Source organism: Thermobia domestica, chromosome 9, assembly GCF_964235325.1.
Source record: "Thermobia domestica chromosome 9, izTheDome1.hap1.1, whole genome shotgun sequence".
Lineage (NCBI taxonomy): Eukaryota > Metazoa > Arthropoda > Insecta > Zygentoma > Lepismatidae > Thermobia > Thermobia domestica.
In genome coordinates, this window is record NC_137462.1 from 35,462,515 (window position 1) to 35,474,522 (window position 12,008).

General features: G+C 34.8%; 1 protein-coding gene across 1 annotated transcript in view; it reads right to left on the minus strand.

Moving 5' to 3' along the window:
• LOC145694559 (differentially expressed in FDCP 6 homolog) overlaps window positions 1-12,008 on the minus strand; it is a 47,972-nt gene that overhangs the window by 25,893 nt on the left and 10,071 nt on the right. The window contains exons 4-5 of the mRNA XM_081770887.1: window positions 9,961-10,194; window positions 5,053-5,288 (exon numbers count right to left, since the gene is read on the minus strand). Coding sequence (XP_081627013.1) covers window positions 5,053-5,288; window positions 9,961-10,194 — 470 coding nt within the window. The remainder of the gene's footprint in view (window positions 1-5,052; window positions 5,289-9,960; window positions 10,195-12,008) is intronic.

A 12,008-nucleotide genomic window follows, 5' to 3' on the forward strand; every position in this document is an offset into this window, starting at 1 on the left:
GAATTGTGTGGAAATGTTACAGAAATCATACGTCGTTATTTACTTATAGGAAACAAGCATCTCTTGTTATATTATGTAAAGCTGTTCTTCCATCCTCGATAATAACCATTTGAGCAAAAACTACAATATCATTTGGCAACAAGACGGTGCAATATATCCCCAGAAGGATTGAAAGAGGAAACATTTTTGACTGCCCAGCATGGTCTTGTGATCCTACATCGTGGTTTTAATGTATTTGGTTCTATATCCAACATAGAATCTCGTTTATTTTCGACAAAAACGATTATGAAACACTCTTAATATACGAAAACACGGGTATTATTTATTTAAGTGTATGTATACACCCATTACGGCTTATTTTTGACGACAGCCGAGGGGGGGGGGGAATCTTGCATTTATGTAAAGAATGACTTCCAATAAAAAATGGTGCCACATATTTCAAACTTAGAGATTCGACTTAAGAATGATTGAAAATTTCTTCTCCCTGGATACAAGGTATCTTTTCGTCCCTTAGTAACCACAGAGATCACATTATTCATCTAAAGCTTAACATAAGCTTAATCCATCTCTAACTAAAAGGTTCGGAAGATTTATGGTAGCCGCACCACTGAAAATTCAGCAGTGTATTAATTAAAAAGAAAAAAGTGCGAGGATAGTCCCAAAAGGATCCAACCTAACAATTTTTTTTTTTTTTTTTTTTTTTTTTTTTTTTTTTGAGAACTATTTTTATTTGTCAACATAGTCTTTCAGCTCGATACACTTTTCCCAGCGATGTTCGATAGCTTCGATACCCTATTTATAGTGTGAACCGTCGAGATTTTCACAACAGCCATTAACCGCAGACTCTCCACCTCTTCCTTGTTGGCAAATCTTTTATCACCGAGCATTTTTTCTTTTTAAGTTTGGAAAGAGAAAATAATCTGAAAGGGCTATATCTGGCGAACAGAGTTGGTAAGGAAGCAATTCGAACTTTAGCTCATTAATTTTGGTCATCGCGATAACGGATGTGTGAACACTTTCTTTTTTCGTCAAATCGGCCGGTTTTTTCCTGATTTCATCACTCAAACGCTGCAATAAGTTTGCATAATACTCGCCGTTGATTATTTTTCCTTTTTGAAGTTAATCAATGAAAATTATCCCACGAGCACCTCAAAAAACTGACGCCACGATCTTACCAGCAGATGAAACTGTTTTTGTCTTCTTTGGAGCTGATTCTTCCCTTTCAGTCCATTGTTTTGACCGTTTCTTCGTCTCAGGCGTTAAGTGATGAACCTATGTTTCATCGATGGTTATGAATCGACGCAAAAACTCGGCTTTACTGCAGTAAAACATCTCCAAACACTCGAGTGAAACATTCTCACGACGTTGTTTTTATTCTATTGTAAGTAAACCCGGCACCTATCTCGCACATAGCTTTCTCATGTCCAAATTTTTAGTCAATATGCTACCATATCTGCTAGCTCTCGCACTTTCGGTTGACGGTTATTCAATACCATTTTGTAAATTTTCTTCACCATATTTGGCGTGGTCGCCTCATTTGATCGACCACTGCGATGTTCGTCTTTACAGCTTGTGTGGCCTCGTTTAAATTCTGCCACCCAACATATTACTGTTGTAAACGAAGGGGAAGACTCCCCGAGAGTAGTATCTAGCTCGGCTTTGATACCGGTTGGACTGATATCTTTCAAATGTAAGTATTGTAACACGTAACGATGACCCATTTTTTCCATGGTTACAAATTCACTGAGAGTTTTCACTATTGATGGCTGGCAAACAAATAATAAACAACGTAGTGTATTCGAACTTCAACTTAAACTTTATAATGTTGGTACTTTCGACCACAATAATGGTTTTCAAACAACAACCACCATCTATACGTCAGGTCGGATACTTTTGGGACTACCCACGAAATAAATAATTTTTGTAAGAATACAAACAAGCATTACTTGCGATGTTACCTGAAAATTTTGACTTAATTACGTTTAGAAATAATATGCTTATTATTTTATGCGTACGAAACAAAATGAAAATCAATCAATATGCTTTAATTTGCAATTACAAAATCAGTCGTAAAACAAATATTGAGACGGAAAGTGCATGCATAAATGCATCACATCAAATCATGCAAATTCACACCACGACCGTGCCACTCTTTTACCTGTTATTATCGCAGGACTTTACCAATATTCCTATTTACATTTGGGTTTTCGTAACAGCTGCAATAAAATTGTTTCATTTTAAGTATCAACACAGATATATTCCCATTAATTACATACGAAACCGTATCTGTTCTCATACAATATACAAATATAAATGAATTTACACATCCTATAACATAGATATAGTTCTATTATTTTCTCAGTAGTACTAAAAATCAAGAAGGAAAAAGAGGTAAATGTACAAAAACTGTGAAATTTACTTATTATGTCCCAGAAAATATATTCGAAACTAATACAATACTTTGATTCCTATCTCTCCGGAGTTTTCATCAGTTCGTTTTTAAGGACAGGAATGGAGAAGTCTTCTACATACACCGATTCTATACAAAAATTCGGTTAATGTCAAAACAAAGAACGTCAAACAATTCATCGACAAACTGCGAGCAATAAATAATACATTCCTCTACTGGACACCTTACACGCTGATATCTTTTTTTCTTTTCTATTTTTCAAAATGAAAGTAATAAGATATTCAACATTGTTGCGAATATATAATGAACGCTTAGTTACACTATTTGGAAACCAGTAAAGCATTGCTGATTGCCTATGATAAAAGGATACGTAGCTTTTAGGACTGCAAAAATTCCATTGGTCTTTAGTTTGCCATGATAGTCTTTACTGTCTGTACCAGAACTTATTATTGTTAAGGTTTAATGAAATCTTTCAGTTTAGCGTCCCACGATTATGCCCTTTAGGTTAAGTAAGACGATGATTAAGGTAAGTGAATGATGTTGGAAGAATTGGTGCAAAGAAAAAGTGGAAGGAAACGGGAACATCCCAAGAAAACCCACAGACACAATTTGTCCACCACAAACTTATTTGGCCAAGGTTCGAACCACAACCCCACACATCAAAGGTAAGCGCTCTACCGTGCCCCATTGTTAAGGAAGAGAGATACAGGGTGCGTTCACAAAGTTTCAAGACTGGTCTCAGAATAACAAATGTAATAGACATTTTTGTGTAGGGAACTAAAAGTCTTCGAAATATGACCCTTGGGCATCAACACACCGCTACCAGCGTGTTTTCCCTTGTTCACAGACTCCCTGAAAGTCTTCGCGTGCAAGGCTGTGAAGAGACCTCGTCGGAGCTCTGGACAGCTGGATTTGTGTGAAATCGCTTCCCTTTCAGGTCTTTCTTAATTCAGGGAGACAAAAATCACTGGGAGCGAGGTCAGGGCTGTAGGGTGGATGTGAGTATTGTCAAGACATGAAAGGAAGCGATTCCACACGATTCCAGCGGTCCACGCGGCTTCGACGAGGTCTCTTCACAGCCTTGCGCGCGATGACTTTCAGGGAGCCTATGAACAATGGAAAACACGCTGGCAGCGGTGTGTTGATGCCCAAGGGTCATATTTCGAAGACTTTTAGTTCCCTATACAAAAATGTGTAATACATTTGTTATTCTGAGACCAGTCTTGAAACTATGTGAACGCATCCTGTGTAGATCAATATCCAAAATTTCCCTACAATTCTCTGTATGAAATGTGAAAATAACTTTCCCTAAAAGTTGCTTCGATTATAAGAGTCAAGAATAAATTTTCATATGGAAAAATGTCCCTTGACTCCATTTCTCGTAAGTCTGAACTCAACTCCCTTTCAGTGCTGAGATAAATCTATTTCAATTCAAACTAATAAGAATCTGCAAACACATTATGTCTGATCCTATTTTCTAACCTGAACCATAATATTGTACTACATGCCACTGTCCCTATTTCAAACATCTAAGAATCATATTGCACACACATGGACTTAACACACGTGAAATGGTTAAGGAAAAAGTACACGAATATCTGCAGTGAGTGAAAGCTAAGATCTGCACATATTATTTGATAATACGAAAGAAAAAATATGGTTCGTAGTTCTGCAAAAGAGAGAAGAAAATTTTGTGGTATTACTAAAGAACGAAAAAATTGCGACTGTAATCACAACCGTTCACAACCCCAACTATCACCTATGATAACGATTTTAACGCTTTCAGGTCTATAAGAATTTTGAGGCAAGTAGAACATATTTTTCGAGCTGATTAGGTTAAATATGACAGGAAGATTCTGAAAATCGTCATTGGAAGTTTATTACTTCAACGGCTTTACAGTTATGACTTGGGACAATACTGTCGCTATGGTTAATAAAAGACATTCTTTTTCAAACAAATAAGCTTAAGCAATTATATCTATGATATTTTTCCTACCTTTTTCTTCTTCTAAATAGTGTTAGCAAGTATAAGGTCTGTATGTGCTAATAGTAGAGTTAATGCTAAATGCTATATGCTATATGCTTAATAAATTCATGATAAAAATTGTACAAAACCAAAGCTGATTTTCAAGCTCTTATAGAGCAAATTGTATTCATATTCAAACTCATTTAGGTAATTATTGAAGCTTTAACATCCAGCACACGAAAATTGAAGCATTTTACATGACCCAGTACAAATTTAGGATAGTTTATATAGAAATAGGACAAATATATCCCTTCAACGTGAAGGGATTAATAATCATACTAGTAAAACTATAAGGTACACCCCACACTTGAGATAGCCAATGAGGCTGATAAGACGTGTGGATACGACTCCACACTCGACTTCGACATGTGCATGAGGTGGTGTACTAAGCACCATGCTTCGATCGCCTTTATACCACGTATGCATGAGACAGATGATGGGTGAATCCCTAAGTCGCATTTGAATCAGGATAAAATGAGAGAAAAAGAATCCTGCTCCTACCATTGATCAAACTCGAATTGTCCGGTTGGTAAATAGACGCCTTATTGACTATGCCGCCATGGCTCTAATCTTACAAGAAGTTACACACAAATGAAAACAACAACACTTCAGTTACCTGTGATCATACGTTCCCAATTCATAATTTCTCTCTGTTGTTGATAAAATAAGACGTTGTATCTTATCTCCTGCATTACTTGGTGTACTTTCAACCCAACAGTTGGGATTAAGAGCAATGCAACCCTTCTGATCCTTCTCATCTTGATTTTTGTAGTACGTCAATTCTGTAGGCTGCAGAACAAACCAATGCTCACGGAAAGTAGGAATTAAATCCCCTTTCTTCAACAAGTAGCCCTAAAAAATAATACACACTTATAACAAAGGAATCCTACGACAGATATATGAAAATCAAAATAATAGGTATATTTACATGATTATACTGAACATATATACTTGTACCAAAAGACAATAGAAATGAACAGAAATGTTTTAAGTTTCGAAAAACTATGGGTTCAAAGACAGAACACAAGAAGGAAAAAGAATAGTACAGAGAAAATAAGATGGTATATTACTAGCAATCATTTAACATTTTGATGCAACACTGTAGCCTGGCCGATTCAAAATAGGACTTTACAAGGGTAAAGAAAATACTACAAAAATACATGTACCCCGCAGGAAAGAACCATAAAGAAACCTACATATTATAACAGAAAGACGAATAGAAAAAACAACAATGAGCGACGGGTTAAAAGTTTGAATTCAGGAACCAATAGATAGCTAATATTTGTTTACAAAAGTATCAATGTGTAGAGAAGAAAAATGGTAACTTAATGGAATTTGCCTGAAGTAAGTACTAAAAAAATGAGTATGCCTAAATAAGATCATGTTTCGAAGAAGTTATATCGTTGTAGTTACACCACGGAATGATAGTTTGTGTCCATCACGAAAACTTTTTTTTTTTTTTTAATTTTAAATTTTGGGTTATTTTCTAGAAATTAAAAGTATTGAATCATGACAGAAAATAAAATTTATATTATTTTTGACGCAAAACCTGAGTTATGACATGATACTACAGAAACATCCATAAAAATTCTTATCCTAATAAAAGTGTGGACAATTTTTAAATAAGTCTTTGGTGTACATAAGATTAATAAAATAACCCCATTAACTTCTACGTATATACATGAACACACTCATAGTTTTATATCTAAGTAAAAAATATATTTTAAAAAACTTCTATTATCATGTTAAAAAATGTACATGACTACTACTCTTCCAGGAACCCTACACCTTTATTTCTACATAAAATTAAAGAAAATATTGCAAGTATAATATTTATCTCTTTAAAACAATTCAGAAATACCCTTATTTATTTAGATACTCCACCCGCAAATACAAGTAGACCCCTTTCCAAAGAAGGCAAATGTTCATATTTTAGGATATGACTTTTGGGAGCAGAAAATATGATGGAATTCATACAATACTTCTAACTATAAAGTGAAAAGGGTCTACGATTTGTTCACTGCAATCAAAGATCTTGAAGATTTAAAAATAAATAAATAAATAAGTAAATAAATACATAAAAACTACAAAAATATTGAAAACTCCATGAAAATTTATTTCAAATTACTGCAAAGCATTAGAATACTGTAAATATGCGCAAATAGTCAGGCGCGATTGCGCATATAAATATCAAATTATGTACTAAGATTTAAATATTTTAGAAAGGTTAAAATAAAATAACCATCATATTACACTTGCGCTCGAGCTTTTTACATGGAACGTACTCATTACTCCAAAAGCTTATTCCCATCTTCACCTTATGTTTAGGCCAAAACGTGGCCCTCTCTCAAACGAAAGACAGCAATCCGAAGTAAGAATCAAAACGCAAAACAAGGGAAAACAAAAATAGGTGCTAGTTCAACTTTGGAATTATTTACACGTTTTGGTGCTTCTCGTAGGACCAGGGTGGAAAAAAATCATGATTTTTTTAATAAAAATCATTTTTGTTGATTTTTTTGATTTAAATCGATTTTTTTGATTTAAATCAAATCTTTCTCCTCGTATAATACAAGTCGCGAACTGGAGAAAAAACATTAGGAATTAATATTAAATGACAATTATGCCACTTAAGTGAAAGTATTTTGGTTTAATTTCGAATTAATCCTCAATCGTTAAGCTATTTCAATCCGAAACAATATTTCTTAAGCATTAAGGAAAAAACGTACAGCAACGTTTATCAACATGACACTTTTCTTTTCACGAAAGTTCCTGATATTTGGCAGGAGTATATTTTAAAAAAATCGAAACTAGCCAGCGCCACGAAGTACATGTAAAGTACATAAATTTCGCCCAAAATTAACTAATTAACTCTATGGCCTATGGAACCCGGAGGTTCAATGCCGCGTTCACAGAAACTCTCCACTGACTTCTATCCTTAGCCAACTGGATCCAGTTTCTATTTTGTATTCCTATTTCTGCGAGATTCATCTTAATATTGTCATCCCATCTGCGCCTAGATCTTCCTAATGGTCGTTTTCCGATTGGTCTTCCAGTTAAGAATGTGAAAGTGTTCCTATTTTCTTCCATCCTGGCTACATGACCTGCCCGCCTGATTCTCCTAGACTTGATGACCCTAGCAATGTTTGGTAAACCGTATAAATTATGTAGTTCCTCGTTATGAAGTTTCCCCCATTCCCGCTCCTCTTGGGTCTGAATATTCGTCTCAGGATCTTGTTCTCAAATACTATCAGTCTACGTTCTTCCCTCATAGTAAGCGACCATGTTTCGCAACCATATAGAAGCAGGGTGTCTACCAATCAGGGAAAGTCAGGGAATTTGCAGGGTCAGGGAATTTCATTGTGTGTCAGGGAAAAATCTTTTCCAGGCTGTGACGGGGGAAGGGATGCCACTAAAATAGTCATAAATTATAGGTAAATGAATGGGTTCGTTTGTACGTTCGTAGCATATTGTATAAGCACATAAACAATGGTGAAAACTTACAGTTCACTTTAAATATACGTTGGAGGCGCGGTGGCTCACTGGTAGAGCGTTCACTTCTGGTGCTTGGGTTCCCTGGTTCGATTCCAGCTCGCGCCGTGTGACTTTGTGGTGTACAAACACCGTGGTCGTGGGTTTTCTCGGGGTTCTCCCATTTCCTCCCACTTTCTTCATTTCATTCATCACTCACCCATCACCGTCTCCTTTAGCCTAACCGGCATAACCGTGGGACGTAAAACTGAAAGATTTCATTTTCATGATTTAAATATAAGTTACTTTTCATGAGTTACTAAGAAAAAAGAATGACAGAGTCAGGGAAAATTATAATTTTGTCAGGGAAAGTCAGGGAATTTGATTATGCTTGCTTGCTAGACACCCTGAGAACAACAGGCATATATATTTTAATCTTCAAATTCCTGGACAGAATTCGTGACAAGAGATTTTGAACTGAATAGCAACATGGATTCCCTGCTTTTAGTCGACATTTAATTTCTTCGTAAATATCGTTTTCGTCTGTTAATATTGATCCTAGATATTTGAAAGAATCCACTTTATCAAAAGTATTATTGGATATTTTAACGCATCCAAAATTTGCCCTATTACGATCCCGAGGAACTTCTATGCTAGGTATTTAGTACATAAATTTCGCCTAAAGTTTTATTTTATTTTATTTTATTTTATTTATTTATTTATTTTTTGTTTTGGAAAGGGGATCGGGCCCCTCTAAATACGCCCCTATTATCTGGAAACAAACAAACAGACGTGGACATAAAAATTTTTTTGTCTTAAATGTCGATGGTGATTTCTCCGTTGGAATAATTAACGATTTAAAAACCCTATGTTACGAAGAGAAGAAAGCAGGATTTTCCCGTTACCCGTTCAAAACGGGATTTTCCCTAATCATCCTCTGCATGATACTCGTTTTCATACTGTGCTGTACATACATTTGAGTCTTATTGTATTATGATTATTATCTTCCATAATAGAAATAACAGAACAGAAACGGGATTTTACTTATTTTCACTTTAAATTAATTTATTTCAGAATTTGATTTAAATCAACGATTTTTATTAAAAAAATCAAGTGATTTAAATCTTGATTAAAATCGTGATTTAAATCAGACTGATTTAAATCAATCCACCCTGCGTAGGACATAAATAAACGATGAGATATGAAGACAATATTCACTTAAGAGCTTCTTCTGCAGACCCTGTACCCTAATTTTGATCATTACCTGAGATTTCCTACATGTTTGATTTTACAGGTAGGTTGAAGTAGTACATTGGTCCTAAATTACGTAAGATGGTAGTATTGTACTTTCTTCTTTCTTAAATCATATCTTCGTAATTCTTTAGTCTTTTGTCACTAATGTTAAATCTGTGTGTTTGCCACTACCATGAATTTCGCTGATGTTAATGTTGCCACGTCAAAAAGCTTTCTCATTTCTTATTCATACATTTTTTGATTTATTTCCCAGTCAAAGTACAGTAATAACAATAATAATAATAATAATAATAATAATAATAATAATAATAATAATAATAATAATAATAATAATAATAATAATAATAATACTGAGGTAATAACAATAGAAGGCATAAATATTCATTTACATTATTATAAGATACATGAAATAACGAGTAATTTTAATTTCAATCATAAGTGTCTATTGAACAGATGGAACAAAATTCCAAACGAAAGAAAGAAAGAAAAAAAAAAAGACGAAATCGGACGCGATGTATACTCATACAGAATTCAGAAAACAATTTGATTTAAACATCCTTTGTGTATTTGAAAAGTGTTTTATTTAAAAGGCAGAGACAGGTTGAGAACACGTGCCTACGTCATAAAACAATAATACTAGCATATAAAAATTTTATCTAGAATTATAAATTTAGCGATGTAAAAAAAAACATCTTTCGGCTCTTTAAGTTTCGTGGAGATCGATAACAAAAAAACTATTAAGATTAAGAGTCTACCAAAATATTATTACTCACATAATACTGGTATTTAAAAAAGACGTTACCTTCTTCAATACATCTTTTATGAAGATGTCATAAATTTCCTGTATAGCTTCTATAAGTCCTCCTTCATCAACATTCAGGGCATATTTGCTTTCAAGAACAGCCAAGAAGATGGGAAATTTGAACGAACCAATTACACTAGATAATCCGTTAAAATCCTCCTTATCCCACTCAAGACCAAGAGATGTCACAAATTGGGAAGCTACATTGCCAACCTCCGACGAATGCATCACAACCTGGTAAAGAGACATTTCATAAGCATTCGTTATATTTTGAAACACACTTTTTACTTCTCATCAGCAAGTTCATGTTTTCACTAACCCGGCAAATATGAAACCAGACTGTGTTGAATTACAAGAAGGTTGTCTAAAAGAAATGCATTTAGAGAACAAACTACCGTGTGTGTAATGGAAAAGTCTCTTAACGTTTATTTGGTTGTTTGCTAAAAATTCGAAGTCTTAAGGTGAAAACTGAACTCCGTTTTGCCGGATATAGAATTCTGAAAATATACAAGAGATATCGGATATTTTCGAAATTTATGTCATGCAAAATTCAAGCAGGGCCATCAACTTCGATTCGTATTATTCAACACTTCAAATTGATATTTTTATCTAACACAATGTCGGAAAAATTCAAAATACAAATATGTCAATATACTGTGCTTTGTACTTTCGTTATTCCAATGATTCACGTCTCTTTCACTCCTTCAGGACACAGAATCTTTTTACGAGTCTAGTATGCAACGAGGTAAGGATTACTGAAGAAGACACCATCGAGTGTTTGAAATGATATACCTAGTAATAGTAGTAGTAAGTCTTTTTTTAACGTCCCAGTTATGCTCCGAGGCTAGGGGATTAGGATTAGGAATTGGATTTCTGGGTTTTCGGTATCGATGGCCCGTCACGTATGAGGATGACGCCCCACGGCGAGCACACTATCCAAAGAACGAGAAGGAAGAAAGGATTGGGGAAGGATGGGACCTGAGGTACCATCTCGGCATTTTCCTGGTGTGAATGAGAAAAACCCTGGAAAACCTCTCAGGATGACTGGTCTGAAAAAGCTTTTACATCTCTTCGACGGAGTGTCCCCACCGGCAATCGAACCCAAGATTGCTCGCATCAAAGCTCACAGCGTTAGCGATTACGTTATGTGGGGCCACTCGAGGATAAGGGTGATGGATAATAAGTGTTCAGTGAATATAAAGGTAAGAGATTCTTTATATTCGACAGACTACACTACTCCTGTCTCCCTTCGAAAACAAATTTATTATCTTTATATGTTTTGAGCATGCACCAGTACAGTTATATTTTAAAAATAGTATAAACTGAAAATTCCCTTAATTTAATATTAGTATTAATAGAATAAAAGACCTATTAGTCTTTTTAATAAAATAATTGAAGATTAGCAAGAATATAATAAGTTATTAGAATTTGTATGACATGTACCTTATTAAATTGGATCCTCCATACCTGTTGGAGGTTCTCAGCTGTAGTGTGTGAAATGCATTCACTGGACTTCTGTTCATTTATTAATTTACCGTTCAATTTCATAAAACTACAACATGCCTCGAGGTTCACAATCTGAGCAACGCTGGTATAGTATATAGTCTTATTATTATACGACAACAAAATAAACTGAACTTAAAACTATATATATATAAATGAAAGTGACTATGTTTGTTTGTGTCTTCATACTTCTTGAACCACTCGACCGATCTCGATCAAATTTTCAACATATATATGAGGTTCGGACCAGGGATGGTTTCTATCATTTCAGTTTGACAGTACAACTTAAGGGAAGGGGAGGGAGAAGATATTTAACAATAATCGAAAATGAACGATATTAGTGTCCAATCCATAGTTTTCAGGGTTGCTGAAATGAACAGTGACACTTCCAATGCCGTTTAAACCCAAATTCAGCACTTTATGTCCACAATGAAACTTATTTTCTCCGTGCGAAGAACGAGTATTCTACTAGTATGAACATAAAATGCAGTGATATGTATTTTAAAACGTTACTGAAACACGACTGCATAGGCCTACACGCTCGC